The sequence below is a fragment of the Camellia sinensis genome, chromosome 12 (assembly GCF_055761805.1).
Source record: "Camellia sinensis isolate YWXY chromosome 12, ASM5576180v1, whole genome shotgun sequence".
Taxonomy (NCBI): domain Eukaryota; kingdom Viridiplantae; phylum Streptophyta; class Magnoliopsida; order Ericales; family Theaceae; genus Camellia; species Camellia sinensis.
This window is the reverse complement of record NC_138972.1, coordinates 34,881,792-34,905,000: the sequence shown is the minus strand read 5'-3', so window position 1 is coordinate 34,905,000 and position 23,209 is coordinate 34,881,792. Positions and strand designations below refer to the sequence as shown.

Here is a 23,209-nt window from a genome sequence, read left to right as displayed (position 1 = left end):
ACAAGAAAAATAGTTCATCTTTGCCTTACTGCACTTGTTAATCTCTCTCTGGGGGGGTGGTGTTTAGATTGTTCACTAGTTGTGTGTCCCTTGGTTGTGATCTGAGTGACTGGAGTTCATGTTTTGTCATGCTTATTTTCTATGCATTGTGATTTTGTTTCATCATCAAAAGCACAAGAAAAACAGTTCGTCTTTGCCTTACTGCACTTGTTAATCTCTCTCTCTCTCTCTCTCTCTCTCTCTCTCTCTCTCTCACTATATATATATATATTAAAAAAATATTTTTGCAAGGCAAAAAGTAAACTGCTAAATAATAATAGTAATTACAGCCTGAAAACCAAACTGCTAAAATGTACCTTAATTTACTGAAGATTCAACAAGGTATGTTCACAAATGAATCCCAACAATATTTGTATATGTTACCACTGAAATATTTACATACACCATCATAATGATGAGAAGAACAAATTAAAACCATTGATCACAATTGGCCTTTTTATACATCAAATGGGTACAACCAAGAAAGAATAACTCAGTTCCTTCGCCAAACTTCAAACTTTATGTGAATCTCTGGAAGACGCTTCCTTAATGCAGTCTCTTTGCACAAATTAAGAACATTAAATGAATTAAAGAATCTGTTTTGGAGAAGTAACTAACTCAATCAAATCAAATCCGATCCTGATCACAACACTGAAGTTGTTCACCCGAATGCCAAGCAGCTGGTCTGCAAACAGGTCATGTGTGTGCCACAAAATTCTCTGTGGATGGAAGTGAAATTGCCAATTCAAGAAATCATATATATATACATATATATTCTTTGTATGACTCGTGAAGGGTTGCGAATTTCCATAGGTTTATCTTATCAACATCCAGCTGCTTTCAAGAAGTTATCATATGGACTTGATGCCGGTAGCCTGAAAGGCTGAGGATAATTCTGGTACTCTGTTGCACACATCATTGGAAGAGTCACCGTAGATGGTTTGCTTGCAGTGTTACTAAAGCTCCAGTTCACGGAAGCATCATCGCCCTGCTTTTAGATTAGTTCAAGATATCAAATCGATCTAGAGAACATGAATAACGTGGTGTAGTATTTTGAATGTCAAAGCATGCACGAACTAGAACATCATCTAGTGCTAGTGTAAGATTATTCAAATTTGATAGCTGAAAAATGTACTTGTCTACATATATACTTATGTATACAGTTAAGTGCTGCTGTAGAAGCATACGTAAAGGCCATTTTTTATTTTCCTTTCCATTTCCATTTTAGGTATTACGTTAATGATTCAGTGAAGAGATGGCAAGGCACGTGAGGGGCACCAAAGACTCTCAAGAGGACTGGCAAGGTATGAAGTCTTCTTGAAGGACATGTACAAATGATGCAGAACATTCAAGGATGCGCATGGAAAGTGTAGAAGTTTAATTATGTCTTTAATATTTTATGTGAGACCCCTCACTTTTGTAATTTCTTTTTTAGACCCTTACTTTTGAATTATTTCAATAAAGACCATTGATTCCTTAATTAATTTCAATTTTAACTCTAGAGTCAAAAATAGGCGCTAACTGAAAACTAGCAAACCCTAATCGAACCCGGAACTCAGAGATCATTTCCAAAGCCCTAATAATAATTAAATTAATTCCCTAATTATATTTTCCGCTCAAAGCCCTAGGTTTACGGTTCTCATTATGATTCGCCGTTTAATTCAAAATAAAGAAACTTTAACCAAATTGAGTTTCCAAATCCTAATTAAATTGAATACTACACTTAAATAAATGTTTCAATTCATAAATTAAGGCCTTAGCGCTCACATTTTACTTGAATTACAAGTTGACCCCAAGTTAGTACTATTATATAGATACATACTTGTACCAATTTTCCTAAATAAATAAGTTTGTACATGAAGATCTTTACCTGATGTACAAATGGGACAAAATCCCCTAAATCTTGGAAATCTTGGAAAGAAAATCATGACTTGGTACCAATTGAAGATATGGTGTATATATATATATATGTACTTGTAACTAGAAGGTATTAAATCAGCCCTAAACCTAACTAGATCATAATTAAGGTCCTAATCATTCCCCATTTCATTATATTCAAACTAAATTAAGGCACTATTCAATTGAATTGGAACCAAGGGAAAAATAGTCTTTTTACCATTTTATATATATATATATACCACTCATCCCCACTTGCTGAGCACACATACACACTCACACACTACATACTTGGCTGAGAGAGAGAAAAGAGAGGAAGAGAGAGCTTGGTGGTGGAGGAGAGGAAATGGGAGGAAAGAATTGTGCAAACATCCTATCTAGGCAACAAGTAAGCCACATTACCACCCTACCTTTCATTTTCCACTTTCAAATACATATTCTTAGAGGTTCTAAACATTATTTTCAGATATGTTTAATGGTGTTCTTGTGTTAAAAATGAAAAGAATTGAGCCTTATTCTACCCTTACTTGTGTTTTCTCTTAATACATACAAAACTATCTTTTTCTACACCTATCTCACATAATTTCCAAAGGCACACCTTCAATCCAAATTTCTGAGTATAATATATATTATATTATCATATTTTTATCACAATAGAAGTGAAAAATTTTCCATGGTTATCCTCTTTTCTTACTTTTTCCCTTATTTCAAGCTTTGTGCTAAAAAAAACGGTTACATCCCACTTGAAAAAACTCTAGAAAAATATAGGAAAATCTCCTTAACCCCATGTTTATGTCAAAACCTTCCTTTCTGTGTTAGCTTTCATGGGAAAAAAAATTTACCAAAAAAGAGTGAACGGTTTGAGAGAAAATCCGATTTTTGTAATAGTCAACAAATCTAAACAGTGCTGAAGTATTTCTTAAATAACTAAAATTCTAGAAAAGTTGTGCCACTTCTGAAAAATGTTCTGAAAACTAGATAAAATTCTCTACAAGCCATGGCCCCGTTTGTTTTGGGTTGTAATGGATGGGAGGGGATTAGGATGGAGGTAGTGTTATTTAGTGGTGTGTTTGTTTGTAGAGTTGGGGAAAGGATTAGGATGGAGGAGGGGATTAAGATGGAGGTTGGAAGCAGGATTGGGATGGAAGAGGAGGAGGTGGTATTAGAAAAATAGTAAGGGGACTACAATTTTTTTTATTTTTTACATATTCGGAATTTTTTTTTAAACATTAATGTTTAATTTTTTTATATTTTTTTTATTTGTTTTATTATTTTATATAAAAATAATTTAACAATTCTTACTCTAACAACTATCATCAAAACAAACACAATTTTACTTAATCCCCTCACTATCAATCCCTTCTATTCTACCTCTAAAAACAAACGGGGCCATAGGAAGACCAAGTTTAGGGAAAATCTAAAAATGTCTCTTTAATTGCAATCTTTAAAGTGCACCAAATCTGGAAATTTACTTTTGTTGATGAATTTATGTTCTTAACTTCATGGATGTGCTTGTTATCACTTGTTCATGTCCTGGTGTGATATTTGTATGTGTTATGGTTATGCTCCTTACCATAGTCCTTGGATGATGCTTATGCTTATGTAGAAATTATTGTCTTAATAAGTCTGTTCTAACTTTAACTTAAAACATCTAACTCAACGGAAAACTTAATTGGGGTGGTAACTGTTGGAATGTGTCCCATATCATCTGGAGTTGCCCCATCTGTGCTGGTTATAAGGCTCCAGTTTCTCTCTCCTTAACACTTGAGTTTCAAGGAGAAGTGTGGGTTGCGCTTTTCAATTTGGTATCAGAGCTTGGTTGGGCTTGTGACTAGTATGCTGTTTGTCTGTATATTGTAAGTTGTGGTCTAGGAGGGTGTATTGGAATGTGTCCCACATCTCCTAGAGTTGTCCCATCTATGTTGGTTATAAGGCTCTAGTTTCTCTCTCCTTAACACTTGGGTTTTAAGATGAAGTGTGGGTTGGGCTTTTCAATTGGGTTTCAATTATTTGAATAATGTTATGAGAAAATGTTGCATTTGAATTGATTTGGTTCGTGGGACATGTTCCCTATTTGAAGTATAGTCTTGCACAAATGATTTTTCAGAATCCTTGAATAGATCGGTTGTATTCAGACCCTAGGTGCTTGGTGCAAGGAGGGAATGGACAAGGCTCTTATTTTTACCGTATGTTTTGAGGTCGTCAATTGGCACTATGTGGTACGTAACCGTTGGTAGGCATCCGAGATAAGGTCTGCAAAGTAGCAAAAGAGGGGGGCATACCGAATAATCTGAGTCCGATTCTTGTAGTTGGGAGGATGAAATCTCTTTGAGAGATTGCTAGATGCTAACATCTAACCTTGTAAAACTCAAATTGTTTACTTGCTTAATTGTTCATCACATATAAAATATTTAGTTGCATATTTGGAAGTGTATTGGATTGGAAAACAGGGATGGGTTGTATGTGCGTTTATTAGCCATTCCAAACTCATAGCGTTTCATGCCAGGTATTAAAGAAACATACAGGGCTGATGAGAAGCCGGAGACATTTGAAGATTTCTGGCTATCTTAAACAAAGTTAGAAGCCGTTTTGTTATAAGTCTATCCGTACTTTTATTTTCTTTTTGGGATTGTAATAGTGATGGAACTTGTTTTGTAATTAAAATTTGTAACTCTGTAATTATTATCTGCTTATATATACATATTTATCATTTTGTAATCCTATACCTATCTCCGCGTTACTTATGAGACCTTGTGTTAATACCTCTTAAGATCTGTCAACAAGATAGCTTGCTATCTAACGTAGTTGGATTTAGAAGGGAGGCTATATTGACTCCTCCGAGTTTTCTAAGATCTTATTTGGTTATATTGACCAAATGACTCTTTAGTGACGTTAGCATGACCTCATATGTTATTAATTAGTTAACCCTTAGAATAGAATTTGGTGTGTCACATTTTATTTATTTATTCATATTTATAATTTAATTAATTAGTTTTTTTATTTATTTAAACAGGGGTTAAGTTTTCAATACTATTATGATTTAGTTTCCTATTTTAAATTAGAGTTTTAGCTCTGTAAGTATTAGGTACTTGCATTGTATTAGCTTCAAATATTATTGAGCATTTAACGTTGTGGTTGTTTGTATTACAACAGACCCTATATATTGAAGCGGGAAAATTCAGATCTCACTATGCCTGTGATGTGTTGGAGACCTATCTACATACTACCTTTGCTAGGAAACTCTGTATTGAAGGGAATGGAACCAAGGTTGTATAAGGTTTCTTAAGATACATCTATATGGAGAAGTTCTATTGGTGTGCCTAGGCAGAGGGTTCCAAGGGGACATTTAATGCAGAGTGCTCACGAAAGTGCCTTGCGGAAACTCTTTAAAGTGCAAGGGGCCTAAGCAATAAGTACAAGTCAAGTGCTATTGCACCCTAGGCTGCTTAGTTTGTAACAGAGAACCATGTGACCATAATACATGCCCTGTGGAAGCTGAAACTTGGTGGTCGAATGATGGTGTATTGAGTAGATGTGGAAATGACATGTCGATGGATATGTTAAGTCCTTAATTGCCCCAAAAGGCTTAAGCTTTTAGAAAATGAGAACAACAATGTCTATCAAGCTATCTAGCACCTTCCCTTATATGTAACCCCGTCTTGCACATGGAGAGACAAATAGGGAACCAAACAGAAAGAGAAGCAGCAACCAAATAGAGAAGAAACCAAACAGGGACCGAATACCAAATTCCAACAAAGATACTTGAACTCAAAACCTCTCTCAACCTGAGCTCTAATACCACATTAAGTCACCAATTGTCCCAAAAGCTTAAGCTGTTAGTAAATGGAACTAACAATGTATGTCAAGCTATCCAACAACTACATCATTTAACCTTACTTTAAGCTTGTCATGTAGGTATCCATAAGTTATATGTGTTTGTTTGATGATATAATAACTGATAAGAGACTTTTTCAGTTCATATACCAAAGCCTTGTAAATTTTTTTCAGATGACTGACTTATAAATTAAAATGCAACATAAACACTAATCAATATATAAGAAAGAAGATAGCAATAATCTATCTGATGGTTAAAGTGAACTAAATCAAGAAAGTACCCCTAGGAAATTCCCATCAACATGGCCATCAAAAGCCACCTTCTCTTCTTCATCACAATCCTGTGACATTCTGCCCAACATGTTTTCCTGCATCTGCTGGTTGCTCATCAAATAGGACATTTTCTGCTGCTTTCCCATCATAAGTGCTTCACAGTGACCGGCCATTTCCTTGTAAGACAAATCAGGAGGTGTGCACGAAGAGAGTCTCCCAACTTGATGTGTTGTCTCCAAAACCTAGAGCATTCAAATACTATAAATGATTGTGCAATAAAACTATTTAGCATAAGCAATTGAGAATCAAGATGCAAGTTTTGATTGTAAGGGCTTCGGTATGAAAAATACTAATTAACCAGAACATGATCTAGAAGTGAACCAATTTAATTTTAGTTTTCCATTGTGGGATCTTTTCTTTATTTATTTTTGTTCCTAGTTACTGAAGCAGCAATACAGCAACAAAGTAATGAAACATGTATTGATTACATACTGATTCTAGAAGTTGGTTGGCACTCAATAGATCAGAGGTTTTGACGGCCTCCGAGATTTGCTTGGCTTGATTGTCAAATGAATCTGGAACAGCATCATCATCTGTAGGAAAAGCTGGAGCAGCCTGCATATTAAAGATGAGAATAATCAAATCTAAATGGTCAATTTCAGGTGGCAAATTTTTGGAGGTGATCCACAGTAGTTACCTCCTCCATAGATTTATGGTCATTTGAATTAGATCGATATATTGTTCGTGGAATGTCCATGATCTGGACTCCGAGAGGACAGACATCATCGGGCAAAAATTCGCTGAGCAACTGCTCCATTCTAGTGGACAACTGAGAATTAAAAAAAAAATTTAAAAAATTAACAGCATGTACTGCATGGGAATTTATGCTTTGCTTTAAAAGAAGTTATGGAGGCTTAAACAATCAATATAATCAATTACATCTAATGAATTTTCCAAACTCTTCACAATCACGGATGCCAAGGATTCCCTAGTCTGGTCCTCAGTAATTTCAATTTCTGAAAGGGATTTTGAAGCAGAAATATCATCGTCTTCAGATCCATAAACAACTTTGGGATACTGAGATCCAGAGCTAACAGCCTGTAACTTGCAATCTTCAATTAAATGCAGAAACGGGTCTGCCTGATAAAATGTAGACATATTAAAAGCATATGTGAGGTCACTTTAATGATGTAAATGACAATGAACACACATGCACACAAAACGCTTGCAAGAAAAGTTGGAAGTCAAAATCCTCTCAGTAAATGACGAGAATACTAATAAAACCTAGTGAGCACCTACCGTTTTATCTGTTAGCACAGCCTTGACACAAAGAACAAGGGGAAGGATATTGTATGCTTTTGCTGAAAAGGTAATCATAGAAGTTGCCAATGTAAAGAGCGATCTGCAGCGTGATGGTGGCAGTGGCCCTGTAGAAAGAAGAGGGTCATCGCCTGAGTAGACATAGTTGATGTCCTATTATGTCAACCTTACCATTTCTTAATATTTAACCAAATAAGAAAATGAAAAATAAAGAACCTAAGAAAGGTGAGGGGAGTCCAAAAATACTTGAATCACTTACAGCATGCAATTCCCCCAGAAACTTGTTTCATTAGAGTGAATTGATGTAGTAAAGTGGTGTTTGACAAAACTGAAATCTAAATATTAAGTACTGAAAATTGAATGCTGAATTTTTTAAACTAAAAAGTTGTTTGATAAAAATTTAAATCTTGAACTAAAGCAAGTTATTTGATATACATGGGTTTGAATTCCCAACACATATGACAGTAGGAACTCCAAAATCCACCACCAATACTTTTTATTTCTTCTTTTGGATAAAAATAATTTATTAACTGTGTTGTATTCAGAAGGACAATAGACATGGGAAGCATGCAATTGATATTGATTAACTTTTTGTCCTGTTATAGGTAGTAATTTATTAGACCCAAAAACAACTCAAATCCCTCTCCCCTAAATAATAAATAAATTAAAAAAACTTAGAAAATTAAAAATTAAAAATAAAATAAAATAAAAAAAGAAAACAAAAGGCACTATATCTCGGGAAACTAAATGCAATTCTATCCAACCTACGAAAATAGGAAACTACAACATAAACCCACATTTCTTATCTACAAGTTACAAGCATGTGGGTCCTACATGTATTTATTAATGTGAGCCCATTATGTTGTATCTAGTAGGTAAGAAATGTAAATATGTGTCACACACAAAAATGTATGTATAATTTTAAGTTAGGACACTAACCTCCTTGCATAAGAGCAATGTTTCGCAAGGAAAAGGCTAGCTGAAAACTTCGGACTAGAGCCTCTTGACTTGAGTTCTGCAAACAGGATGAGCTGTAATAAGAAGAAACAGCAGAAGAAGAAGAAAAAAAAAAAAAACTAACAGAGAAGAAAACAAAAGAAAAGCACAAAAAATTAAAAAAATAATAATATCGTGGCAACACAAACTGATACTACTTATTACATGTGGCGAATTGGCCAATTTAACAGAATTAACAAAATCTAGTACCATAGATGACCAGGAAGTACCAAAAGTTCTGGAATATCTAATTTTACAACAGATATCACAGTTCTCATGCATAATTATATCTCAAAGAAACAGTTCTAAAAATAGCCTGGAAAATTGCCATGGCGTTTTTATGCTATAAACCATCCATCAGTAGAAGACTCAATAAAGCAAAGACATGACCACCTTCGTTGAGAAGTATATAAATATACCAACACCAGATCAAATACTGTCCCACTACATTTTCCATTGACCAAGTCCACTTGTCCCTAAACTTAAATAGCACAAGGAATGAAGAGCCTCAACAATATTTTTGTCCCCCAATTAGAACATATCAAAGCTAACAAATCAATCTATAAATTAACTTTATTACAACACTGGTAAGATACACCACCACAAAGGAAAAGAGGCTGAATGATGCAAATAAAGGAAAGAAAAATCTCTATAATAAAAATGTCCTATGTGGCATAGTTGAGGGTCAAATCTACCAAATAAAACAGATTAGTTTTTGAAAAATGTCCTATGCGGCATGGTTGAGGGTTAAGATTGAACAAATCTAACAATTATGAAAAATGTCCAATATGACATAGTTGAGAGTTATGATTGAATAAATCCAACAATTAGTGTTGTTTTCTGAATAATGACATGCCTTCAGGCATGGATAATTTCACTAGTATACGCACAAGGACAGAGGTTCTGATGTCCCGGGTCATTGACCTGACTTGATTGTGCTCTTTTGGACTATTTGTTTTACTTTCGGAGTTTTGAGAGTTGTGCAAAGCATCGGCGTTGGCGTGTTGTACCTTGTCTAGTCTTCTTAATGTCTTGGCGAGTTAGAATTTTCTAGTTTCGGGCGTAAGGACGGAATGGGGGGTGTGGGAATGCCTTAGAATAATTTTTGACTCCATCAGGTTTTCCTGCACGTGCGACCAAGAGGGCCCGCACGTGCGGTTTTGTGCAGTAAGATTTGAAGTTTTTGGGCAGGGGCTCCGCACATTCGGTGGGTGAGCCCACACGTGTGGCAAAGTGGAACAGCAAGGGTTTTTCATACTTCAATAAACCGCACGTGCAGCCAAGTGGAGCAGCAAGGGTTTTCACACTTCAATAAACTGCACGTGCAGCCATGGGGCACCGCACGTGCAGAAGGGGGTCACCGCATGTGCGGCCAGACATGTGAATGCCTCGAATTTTGTGCCCATCAGCCTTTTGTTGGCCCTCTCTCCCCCTTTTCTCTCATTCTATCAACTCTCTCTGTTTTCGTCTCCCATCTCTCTAAAACCTACGCCAAACGTTACAAATTTCATCATCTAACCAAATCCATCAAGATCTTGAGGTAAGGGTTTTCTTAACTTGTACATGTATTTTTAGCTTTATTATGTGCTATTTTGGATAGTTGGAAGTGTTTGGAGATTAGGATTTTTTATTATACTGTATTAGTGCACAAATTAGGGAAAACTGTCCAATTCTTATCAAACTTTTAAAACTATTTCCTTGTGATTGAACTATGACTATGAAATTGAGAAAATTGTGTTTTGAGAGGGAAATCCCCAATTTTTCTAAAACCCTAGAAAGTGTGGAGATTGAAAATGTAATTGTGTTGATGAAATTCATTAAATTCTTGGAGAATTATGAATACTGATTACATTTTCGAAATGATGAGGTTTTGGAAAATCATGTTCTATTTTGGAAATGTTGAACTATGCTCTATATATTGCCTATATTGGAATATTGAGATAGAGATAATTATTTTGGCAATCGGTGGGGGATTCATTGACTTTGTTGTAGAAAATGAATGAGAACTAGGGAAATTGAAACATTTGTAATGGCATGCATTTCATTGGCATCCCATGATTTCATGCTTTGATATCATATCGCATTTTGAGAAATGCATTGTGTTTTGGTTGTTGATAACCATTAGAAAAATATTGAGAAATTGGGTAAATACCTTGGTAAATCCGGTTAGGGGGTGTGGTTGTGTTGAAAATTAAGTTGGCTTTAGGTCCATGGTGAAAGTCCTAACACGTGCAGAGTAGGTTCCAATTTCCTTCCGGTTAAGAGCCGGTAAAGTGGTATTTGGTAGTGCTCTACATGACTACTAACAAACACGTACCTAGGAATTGTTAGAGTTGTATTTACCACCCTATGTTTTGTTGAAATGAAAGCTCTTTGATTGGCTTATAAATTTTGAAAAGTGCATGGCATGATTCTTGGAAAGGAAAACTTATATTTGGAGCATGGCACATCATTGCATCTCATAATCATGATATTGTTAAAGCTCATGCACTTCATTAAGATTATATGTTGGGCTATATGCTCATCCCTATGTGGAAAACCATTTTCAGGTGCTAACGGTGTGCCTCTGCCAAAATGAAAGGCGTGGAGGATCTTGGAGAGTGAAGCTCATTTTTGTTTCATTTTTTGTAAAGCCAAGGGCTAAATTGTATTTCGGGTTAAAATCCATCTTGATGTAATAGGGCAAGGCCCTTGAAACTAGTAGCCATTAAGGCATATGTTTTGTAATTATTTAGCTGTACCTTTGCTATTTTACATGCTATAGATTCAACTTGCAGGATTCTGAATTTATTATTGCATGTAATCTTATTTTGGCACAATAGGTTGATATACAAGGAAATGGAGTTTATTTTCTTAATGTCTCTGAATGAATGTTGAGTTAATATATATCTCTTCTGCATGTATAATTCTAATGATAATTGGTAATGGGTAAGGAATAAGAGTTGTATCCAATGAGTCAGGTTTCTAAATTTTGAGGGTGTTATATAGGCATACACGAACCATAGAAAAAATAATTATATTAGTTAACCTTAAGTAAGATTAAAGATAAAAAAAAAATGTTTCGAATAATGAGCTAGCTTCACAGGATAAATTTTGAGTTAAGTTCCATGTTGACATATTAAGTTCCTTTCCTAATCCAACAGAACCATGCTCTCCTTTTTCTTGTAGTTGCCTAACCCCCCCTCCCCTTTTTTCCCCTCCTCTCTCTTTTTCTACTACTTCTTCCCTAGTGTTCATACTTTGAGACCACTAAGTTATTGAGATTGTATCTCTGAATGGTGTTACTGTAATGGTGGCCAAGTGGTTCAGAACTCTCTAACAAGCAGATCTACAAGGCAACACATTAAGGCTTAGAGACTATAGGAGCAGTATCATGCAAGTTTTAGGCTCTGGAAGAAGGAACCAAGGCCCTACAAGGGCACTTTAATGAGCTAAATAATAAACTAGAAAAAATAACCAATTGAGTAAAAGAACATTATCTTTAATATCAGAAGAACTGCACAGCTAGATGCAAATCAATAATTACCTTCCCTCGAGAGAACAGCAACACGAGGCTGTATGTATGAGCAATTGCTTCATAGTTTCCAGGAAAATTTGCAGGTGAGATGGATTGTGCCCAAATTGATGAAAGCAGGAGGCTAATCTGGCGGCTACTCAGCCGAAGAGAAACTGCTTCCTGGTGTTTAAAGAACAAAAGTACAGTCATACATGGATCAAGACCAATTAGGACCAATGTCAGATATTACACCTCATGAAGACATGCATGGATCAAGCCCACACCCTGGCCTAGCCCTAAAAATTGTATTCTATGCCGAAACCTAGTTTAAGGGTGAATATATATTAGAGACTGGAGTACGTCCCAGCCCTACGAAGATATAAGAGCTAAGAAGCATGGACACGAACAAGTATGACACAACACGTGGACGACAAGTGCAAAATATATAATTTTTTATTTTACATATTTATTATATGTTATATATAAGGATAAAGAATTATTATATATCATATATATGAATAGGTATAAATTTACATTGTTTTCATTTTGTCATTGGATTCTATGTTCTTTTTTTTGTGTCCAACCACTTTAAAATACCCATATGGCTTAGTTACAAACAAAAAGAAAAAAACACTGTAACCTCATTCTGGTGAAAGTTCTTCATAAAATGAAGCCCTATCTCCTGAGTGAAACTTAATATTTAAAAAGAAGATATCACTTCGTATGGAAAAACCAGGCGGAAATATCTATGGCTTAACTCCAATCTGAAAAATAAACAGATGAAACCAAATCAAGTCTGAGCTTGGTTTGGCTGGATTCAAGGTGAAGGATGTCTATAAACGAGCCTCCTAACAACTATAAGGATTTCCAAGATAGCAGAGAAATTGTCTACCAATGGCTTATTTGAATTGTTCATAGAATCTTCATCTTCTGTTGGATGTACTGGCATACTTTTGATGCTATAAACTTGACTGTAAGTTGACTTGATTCTGTTCAGCATCCCACTGTTGTTGTTTCCCTGTTGCTCCTCACCAACAAGTTTTTCTTTGTTGTTCAAACTAACAGTTTCCTTTGTGGTAGACTTCTCATTTCTCAGCTTCTCAAAAAGGGCAGCAGAAGAAGAAAAGACAGAAACAGTTCTTGACAGAGTTCTTAAAAGATCAGCAGCATTCTGTGGAATAGCTGAGCTTGTAAGAGGGCGAACCGAAGATGGCACAAGAACAACAGAAAAGATGCGGTGAGCTCCGATTCGTGTTTCATGGTCTGGATGGACCATAGCGGGAAGTAACTGATGGAATAAAGCCTCAGGAAAAGCCTGAGAGAAAAAAGATAATCTCAGCTGCAAATTTGGTAAAAGGGTACAAATTACAGGAGAAAGTGATATATAGTCATTGAAAAAAATTACTTGCCTTGCTTTTATATGACATTTTCGGTATAGATGCTACAATTTGAGCAGAACGAAAAATGGAAGCAATAGTAGTTCTGGCTATAACTGTAATACTTGAGATGTTCTCCAGCATCGCAGCCATTGTGTCAAGAATTGGGCTTGCATCTCCAACCTGTTTGTCAATAGAAATTCAGTGTCAACTTTTTTGCAAACACTCTAAATACAGTGACAATACAATGTCAGGACATTTAGAATCAGTGAAATATTTGAAATTCAAATACAACTTATAAATAAAAATGTAGCTGTACAAGTATTTCTGGCTCAAGCTCTGAATAACTATAAACATCATGGGTGTATTTGGGAACTTTAGGAAATGAAAGGCACCTTATGTGATAACTCCACAAGGCACTCATCAACTGCTTCATGTAATCTTCTGTTCCATTTGATTGTGTCAGCCCCTAAATGTGCATCATCAAGTGAATAATGAATGCTTTTCCTTAGGTGCCTCATAACATCTGTTACTGCACCAATTATAGCTCTAGAAGGCTGGACCTTTGCATGTCGAGCCAGGGAGGTAGTAACCTCAACAATGTCAAGCTGCATTTGTGGTTGTTTAAGGACATTTTTGTGATCAAGATGTTTGATTAAAATTGAAATCAAAAAGTGCGAATTTTCCCCTGCAAAATCAAATGAAGAGAGAGCTATTATGGTCATCTTAGTATCAAAGTACAACTGCAATTAGAGGAATGGCATTAACGGGTAAGAACTGCAGGATAGCACCATATACTAATGGTGGAGAGTACATTTTTTAAATGACAAATGTAATGTTAATACCAGAATCATCCATTAGAATTTGCATATCCTTCAGGACAGGAAAAGCAAGCCGATGATGCCATAAATTTCCATTATCAAAATAACGAAACAATGATTCTAGAACGCGCCGCATGGTTGTAGCCTCCTTGGCCAACTTAGCCATATTATGCAGGCATACCCTGGACCAAAAGCAGGGGTTCTTTGCATCTTCCCTGTGCCAAAAAATAAAAAATAAAAAACAGAGATACAATTTATTTTTTTAAATAAATAAATAAAAGAGAGAATATATATGCAATGAGAAGACTTTATGCCAAGCAATTACGCATTCATGGTTACTTCGCCTTTCTCGTTCACAATCGTTCTCCAAGAAGGAACCTTGTTCATCATGACCTCTGGTGAAGGAGAGACATGACCCTCAACTTTACGCACTTCTTCAACCCACCGGTTTTGATCAGGGTTTCCACTGTCTGACTCTTTACTAGGAACTCCATAATTTTCCAAAACTACTGAAACAATCTATTTAATAAAAAATGTCAAAATCATCTTGGTGGAAGTTATTCTTCACACAGCAATAGCATAGAGATATTTCGGAACAAACATTGTCAACACAAAGTACAAGGACATATAAGAAAGGATACCCATTGATTGACCAAGAAAACTAATATAAAATTTCCAATATCAGCACTACTTTTATACAGTTTATGATGCCATAAAAATCATTTTGAAAGATTAAATATTCAAAATGAAGGTATGAAGGCATGATACAAAAAATCAACATATTCTTATTGGGTTGAGAATATAGTTTAGAAAGAGAGAATATTAGCATCTTAAGGTTAGTCAAATTTGCCATGACTGCAGGAACCTTTCAGAATAATAATGCTGAAACAACAAAAAGAATAGATACAACTCCAATGAATATTAATAAGACCTTCTCTTAAAAGAAAAATAACACGAAAGAGCAACGTAGCTGTCCTACCATTTACATGTTTTGTAACGAGAATGATGGTAAACTGCCCACCAAGAACTAACAGAGTTATATAATCCATGAGATTAATGGCCAACTTGGAATATTTGCTTCACCATATTTTCAGGCTTCCAGATCTACTAAGGGAGGATGCACATCCACCTTGTTTGACTGTATATTATGAATGGACGCAAACAAAATGAGCCAGGCTTATTGTCCTATTACAATCTTCAAGGTAAGTGTAGAACATTTTACAGTGTAATAGCAACCTAGAGTAGCCTTTGTTCATTGGCAGTGGTCAACACAAGACAGCCATGGTCCCTGTTTCCAAGTTCTATGAGGGAGAAATCTTTTTCATGTAAATGAGTGAAAGCGGTTTAAGAAGCAATTTTATTTATTTATTTATTGTTGGTAACAAGGGTATCTGGGGTTTTACCCAAACTAGTCCCCCAAGTCAACGCAGTCTTCCCTGTCCCACACATACCAAGCATAGGCCCTGAGGTGGCCCCAAGGGGGTCAATCGCTTCATGGGATTTGAACTTGCGACCTACGGCTTCACGGCTCACTTGCCACTTGGCTAACCCCTTCGGGTTAAGCAACGTGAAATTTTAATGTGGAAAACTAATGGATCATCTATTTAGTGGAGCTGTTGGAATAAACTGTAGTACAAATATTTAATATTTTGTGGGAATGTTACCGGTCTAATTTATTTATGATTGTCACATGGTAACAAGCACATGGTGATAGTGTTTGTGCTAACACCTTATTGTTTATATTTCCTATACTGACAAAAGTCTAGTTTACGGTTCTACTTTCCTTTTCAACATGTCTTTTCAGAGTTGGTTCATCGATACTCATCATAATAAGATGCCAACCCTCCTCTTTCCAAAACCCCAAATTTTAGATATTTCTACTTGAGCAGGAAAGCAATACATATTAGTAATGTGCAAGATTTATGGAACTGATGCAGTACTCTAAAGTCAGAACTAGCATGATAACAATCACATAGTAATTTTAATACCAATATGCTTAAGGAAAAAAGAATATAGAAAAAAAGAAGAAACAATTAACCTATTAGCAGCATTTCCATATCCAAACAAGCATATAACAATGACACAGTAATTTTAACACCGATATGCTCATGTCTCTAGGACCAATCCAGAAATAATAAGTAGAGAGAGAGAGAGAGAGAGAGAGAGATTAACAGAAAGTCAGACAACAAGATCAATATTGATGAGATAAACTACCAAACTAAAAGTTGAACTGAGATTGTGATAACATGTACAGGAACAAGTTGTTTTTAAAAGGAAAATTGAACAAGTTGAAATTTGCTTACATTGTCAAACTCAGATGGAATATGTGAGTTTTGACCCATAAACCAAACCTACACAGAAACAAAACATAGATTAACATGAAAATGATGATAAAATGATTAAGAATAATATAGGAAAATAAGCATATAACCCCGATGGTTTGTGAACTATTAAAGTGCACCGTCAGGCCTGTTAACAATTTTAGTGAAAAGCCTAAAATATCCCCGTACATAAGTAACCTCATTGTGCAAACCACAAACATTTTTGTAATTTTTTTGGGAGGCAAAATTCACTTTAGCCCCTTGTGCTTTACTCCATGAGCAGTTGTCCTGGCAGGAGGGGGGGTTAAACCGCACATGGACTAAACCACAAGGGGTAAAGTTAAGTTTGCTCAATAATATATACGTATGTATAAAGGTTTGAGGAACACAAATTGTAAAGGGAAAAAGTGAGTAACATCGCTAAAAGCAATGACAGAATTTTGCTAATAACAATGGACGGATGGTGGATTCATGCAACACTAACAGAGAATTTTTCTCACTAGATGACATTGCTTAGATCCACACATTATTATTGAAGCCAATTGCCAAATGACATGATATTAGTATCAGTTTTATGTTTAAACCAAAGATAAAACTTTTTTTTTTTTTCCTTATTTTTATTTTTTGAAAGTTGAACATATACCAGTGAAGAAAGGGCTTGCATCCCAGCTGCACGAAGATTCGTTGCTCTCTCCTCTTCCCCTACTTCTTGAGCTAGTTGACAGAGTTTTGGAATATATCCTTCTACATTAAAAATGCAAGTCCCATCTGTCTGCAAAATACAGTAGATACGTAAGTCCAAAGTTTTCTGTAGCCTGCAAAATCTACAAGACAAACATTTCAAAATTATGCTGAATTTCTCTAATTGATGGACAAAGAATAACAAAACAAAGTATAGATACTCAATAGCACCAACCAGATTAGTTACAAAGTCAAAAAGTGTCTGGCATCCCATAATTCGCATATCATCCTGTTGTGTTTGATCCAGCAGAATGTGAATGATGCTTAGTAAACTACTTGCAAAGAGAGGCCTGTCATATAGTCACAGATTATAATGCAGATACATAAGTATATCCCACAGAAGAGGAGTAGAAGGTATACATCAAATCATGATATCCATTAGTCATAGCCCTGTTTGGTGTCGTAACATGCTGAACATAATTATACATGTCAGTGCAGCTTGAAGAGTGGAGTTAGGACATCAAGTATTACTAAATAATGTAAGAGCTGAACCTTTTTGCCTTTTTATATGTAATAGAGGTAAAAGGAAACTGTGACAATCTGGACTTAAAAACATCATAATTCATATAGATACAAACAATTAGCAGGAATCTACAGCAAACATGATCAGAACATGCTCTCAATTGAACTCTGCTTTTAAAAGACGAGTTTGTATCATCATCAGTTGGGTAAGTTCAGAAATCTACATACAAATGATGACTTCAGGCTTGCTTGGAGACACAAATCTGACTTCAATACACTGTAGGGTTGAAATCTCTAAGCACCATCAACATCAACTCACAATTGAAAGTAGTCACCAATAAGTAACCGCTTTGAAATTCTCACCATACTATATCATTTGTAAATGATTTTATAGTTTAGAAGTTATAAAAAATAAAAAAAGGGAAAAACAAAGAGGTATCAAGGTTATGTTAAATGTTATACATCCACTGAATAGTGCAAGCATCCTCCCGCCTCAACCTGGCCCCACACCCAACCAAACAATCGGTAAAACGGGTCACCACTTTGAATGTTATTGAAGGTTATAAATTTACTTTGTGAGTCTGTTCCTGCATTTTCTCAGTGCCCACACTTGGCTGCCATATCAAATTTAGATCCAGGAATGTTGCTCTAGATCTACTTATCAGATGTGACTTTGTGGAGGTTTAAACAAAAAAAAGAAATGACCCACACATTTTCCATTACGTGAGAAACACTGATGCGTGTGACAGTTTCATAGATGACAAATCGAAGGAAGAAGTGATTCAAAGAAAAATATAGTTTTTCCTCTGCCCAAAGGAAACGTCAATGATTACCCAATTGAGAAACTTTATTTATCATAATACCCGCCAGAGCCGACAAACAACTACGCCATGAAAACCTATTTCACGACACTGTTAAATGTCAAAACATCCAGGCAGTCAAAATTTAACACCTTAGCTCACTGTATTCCCTAAAGTAAAAATTATAGCATAACTATTGACGCTCCATGATAAAATAGCCTAAGTTTCCTTCAAGACAAAAATGACCCACCAGTAACTTCAATGGATTACATAGAGCATTCTGGGCACTACCATGTAACATTTAACTCCAGAAGAACATGGAATGAGCAATTTTATCATTTTTCCCCAAAAAGCAGAATACAATTTAACGGATTATTGTAAAAAATGTCTGCAAGCAGCACGTTACAAGAAATATATGGTGGAAGCATAAGAGTTGGGTCAGCAGGAGTGAACTCACATTTGCTCTTTACAAGAAATTAACAGCTTTTTGTAAACACACATGACAACTTTTGTTGATCGAAAATTTTCATTTCTTAATTCCTTGTAGCACCTTTGTTCGAGTGAATTTGTGATCTGTTAATCAAAACCAAAACTTCAGTTAATGAAGCAACAAATAAAAAGTTGCATGACAGCTTTTCCTAAAATTGCGAAATAGATCAATTTATGCAATCTGGACATTTATGCATAATAATAATTACATAAAAGGATTCAAATTAATCAACAAAAAGAGGTAAGACAATGCCTCAGGTCAATATATCTGCCCAATGACAGCTCTCTTACATTGATTTTTGGTTTCAATTGTTGGTGTTACCCCACTTCATGTAGAAGACAGAAAGGGGAAGAGAGAGAGAGAGAGAGAGAGAGAGAGAGAGAGAGAGAGATTGCAAACAAACATGTCTTTCAACAAGGAGTGAAGCATGAAAAACCCAAGTGCTGAAAAAATCAAATAAATAAAAATTTCTCAGTGAATCAAAGGGCTGGATAGCTAGGGAATTTATGTTGCGGGCCTCAAGAAGTTGCAATTTCAGCTTTATGTTGTAACACCAAAAAGTTCTATAATTTTTTTCCAAGTTCATGATGTTCTAATGGCAGCTACTTTTAGAACAACAATTCAAATTGTGTCTTTGTAGATTACTTGTATGATTCATTGGGTTTACTATTAAAAAATTAACATAGAATGACTAAAGGAAACCCATTATTTTGAGAATCTCCAAAAGAATCAGATAGTACCTTGGGTATACGCAAAGGATTTTTTGCAGCATATTCACACAGTTTTCCAATCTTTCTGTCATTTGGTTCTTCTTCCTGTAAAAATAACATACAAATTGCAATATGTTATCACCATAGTGTATCTAAATTCTACATGCTGCAAAAAGCAATATCTTAAAAGTTTAAATAAGTCACAACAATTACATAGCAGAACCTAGTTTATACAACAAAAAGGATTATCCATATCAAACATATCATACCTGGCAGATACATGTAATCCAAAATAAAATAATATTGTTGAACAATTACACCGAAGATACAAGTTGCTTAAGCTCATTTAAAAACGATCATACATTTCAAACATATCCTCCGTTTCTTTGTAGTTTTTCAGCCATTCAAGGGTGTTGGTGAATGGATGGTGAATATGCAAATGTGAACTACATGACTCAACTAAGACGTACAAGTAAAAACGATGGCAGATTAGTGAATTTTGTGACGGCCTGCATTAACTCCTGAATGTATACAAGGAAAGTGCAACAACCAACGAAGGATCACTATTAACTTTTTTACTTCTTTATTATGATCTAACAAAATTATGCGATGATTGAAGGAAATGATGTGGAAGAATTCACACGGAAGATCACAATTACTCTGAGAATGACTTTGCGTAGTTGAATCCTGAAAAAGTAGAACACTGGAAAATCTATGTTTTTTACAAAAACAAACTATGAATGCAACATATATTAAAAAGAAAAATTGAGGAATTTTTTTCCAGCTATTGACTTTGCATTAACTACCAGGCTTGTCTATATTTCAAGAAATGTGGAAACATCTAAACACAATTAAATTCTTGAAGAAGTTTCACTAATGCTGGTCATGACGAATACCCCTATCAGACATAGCTATTGAAGTCATCAATAGACACTTTCTATTTGTTTTTATACTTCAGGAAACTATGAGGCTGTTTAATGAACTTATTCAATGCTGAAAAGTGAAAACTTTAGTGGATTCTCACTTAAGTGCATTGGAGAGTACATGGTTTACCACTTAGGTTATTAAAACATAAAATCTACTCAAAAGGTCTGAACTCTAAGTAAGAGTGACCTGATGTCTCTTCGAATGCTGAACGAAAGAGTGCAAGGTGATTTCACAAAAAAGTGCTAGGTGATTCCAAATTTTTGTCTTAACTGAAAATTTTACCCTCAATTAATCATCTACTCTACAACTTCAGCTGCTTAAAATCTTCAACACCACTATTAGTGCTTAAATTTTTTAGCCCCAAGTTCTTAGTTCTGTCAAACAGCACCAAAGGAAGTGAAATATTCTCATAAGAACCAAAAAAAATGGAGTTTGGATGCATAGGAAATGCTACAAATGTAACACTCATGTTCATGTAGTTCGTACTTAAATTGTTTATATTTTTTAGGTACAGAGTTGGTACTTAAGTGAAGCGATACAAAATGTTCTTGGTACTGATAGAAAAATGAAAATTCCAAACTTCAAAATTTATAATAAAGGCAAAGAAAAAACTATTTAAAAAAAAAAAAATTAAAGTTCCACAAATTTGTACTGGGAAAGATTTCAAAGTTCCCCATAAGACTTGAAACACAATGTAAATGGGTCTTTGAACAAAGCTGGGAAGCACATAAAGTAATATATATAACACATAAAACTAACCTGTGATTTTGGAAAAATTTCTGCAATCAACTTTTTATACCTCTTCACGGGCTGCCTAGACCTCGCCCGCATTGCAGGACAGAAAAAGCAAAGGTTACCACATATTGGCAAAACTTGCCTTGAAATTACTCCAGAAACCATGCTCATTTTTGAAATTCCGTTAATGTCCAAATCACAAAAAAAAATTCTCTATTTTGTGCCTTTCTTTCCCTTACCATCAAAAACTCAGAATTCTCAAGAACCCAAAATGAGAAGAAGGGAAAGAAAAACTCTGGAGAAGAAATGGATACTTCTCGCGCCCCGGGACCAGCCTACAAATCATCAATTTGAAGTCATCAAACCTTGAAATTTCAATAACCCATTTCAACCCATAGCAAATCCCAAATGCAAGGCTAGAAATGACATTGAATTTGGTTATATCCATATTATTATTATACATAATATTAGATTATGCATACAAAAGAATATATATTATTGTATGATATGAATTATGATTTGGGATAATATTTGTACCTTCGGATCGATGCCTGTAACAGCAAACCGGAGGCTGGTAATCCGTCAAAGCTTTTCAACCATGTATATGAAGAAACTCCACATTCCTCCACCACACAACTCTCTCTCTCTCTCTCTCTCTCTCTCTCTCTCTCAAACTACCCTCCCTTCTCTCTCTCTAAAACCCTCTTTCTTGCTATGCATATACATATAAATTACAACTGTCTTTCTTGTTAATATAAATATAAATTGTTGTATATAAATAAATACCCTAAGACCGGGAGGCCTGCAATCAAATGATTGAACAAGTCCACATCTAAAGGCACACCCCTATGGACCAACATTTTAAATGAGTCATTTTGGCTTTAAATTACGATCGTACCATTCTATTTGATGCTTTAAGAGCATCTTGGCCGTTCATTTCTTCGATCCGTTAAAACTTTACGTCACTTTCGCGGTTTCTATCTCAATTGGGGTATCTTGACCGTTATTTACCGTTTTCACTCGGGTTCCATTTTTTCAAGAACGCACTGCAGGGAAAAATATATACAGACGTATCAAATTCAAAAAAATTAAAAATTGTATTGATCAAATTAAATCTACTCTATAAATTAAAATATTTGACAATTTTTTTGATATTTGACAAGTTGTAAAAACTCAACCAACAGAGGCATTGAGAAAAAATTCCTAAAAAAAGTTTTCAGAAATAGTTCGTTGAGCAAGTTGGTTTTTTGAAAATATATAGAAAACAAAAAACAGAACTTTTATACCATAATAAAATGAAGTAGGAGTTTTGGTGCTTATCTTGTAAATAATTTTTTTTTAGGGCCCTTTTTGAGAACTATTTTGGGTGCTGCTCTTGCATCAGAGATGAACAATATGGCATGGAGAGCTTTTGAGGCATTACTAATTACAGCACCTTGAAAACTCCATTTTTGGATGCTTTTGAATGTCTTTTCATCTAATAAAGTTATATCCACTAATTAGATATAATTTTAAAAATTTTAAATCTTTATAATTTATATAACGAGTGGGTCGGTAATTTTAAAATAATAATATCATAACATATGTCCATATACTAATTGACACATATAACCTCTGTTTGGGAAGTAGGTTGACTTTTTGACTTTTTTGACTATATGAGCCTGGGCTCAAAAGCGTAGTTTGGGAAGGACTTTTGACTTTTTGACTTTTTTAATTTTTTTGTGAGAGAAGAGTGTAATGATTATGGGATTGGATGTGATGTTTTGTCTATTGTGACGGTCTTTTATAACTCATTGAGCCAAAAAAATCCAATAAATCCTTGCCAAACCAACACATAGTATCATTACTTTTTATCGAACAAAATAATACATCTCTACATTTATATAGGGACCCAATCCAATGCTGTTGTCACATACCCATATTTATTAATGGTGCTACTCATTACTTAAAAGTGCCTTTTTTTTTATTTTTA

The 23,209-nt window shown here is 35.0% G+C and overlaps 1 protein-coding gene across 2 annotated transcripts; it reads right to left on the bottom strand.

The window, feature by feature from the left end:
* Positions 1-343: 343 nt before the first annotated feature.
* Positions 344-21,988, bottom strand: LOC145789349 (protein SEMI-ROLLED LEAF 2-like). 2 transcript variants are annotated; one of them, XM_082898355.1, is made up of 20 exons: positions 21,775-21,988; positions 21,262-21,572; positions 19,606-19,680; positions 18,833-18,948; positions 17,289-17,403; positions 17,016-17,144; positions 16,355-16,402; positions 14,377-14,570; positions 14,076-14,266; positions 13,626-13,918; positions 13,264-13,413; positions 12,747-13,169; positions 11,885-12,034; positions 8,302-8,377; positions 7,338-7,469; positions 6,982-7,178; positions 6,740-6,871; positions 6,535-6,657; positions 6,051-6,284; positions 344-1,027 (listed from the first exon to the last, which is right to left on the bottom strand). In XM_082898355.1, exons 2-20 carry the CDS (start codon positions 21,406-21,408, stop codon positions 863-865), a joined length of 3,090 nt encoding a protein of 1,029 aa, XP_082754481.1. In that variant the 5' UTR covers positions 21,409-21,572; positions 21,775-21,988; the 3' UTR covers positions 344-862. The 2 variants fall into 2 exon arrangements, with proteins under 2 accessions (XP_082754481.1, XP_082754480.1); XM_082898354.1 differs by having other exon boundaries at positions 6,982-7,182; positions 7,342-7,469.
* Between the last annotated feature and the right edge of the window lie 1,221 nt (positions 21,989-23,209).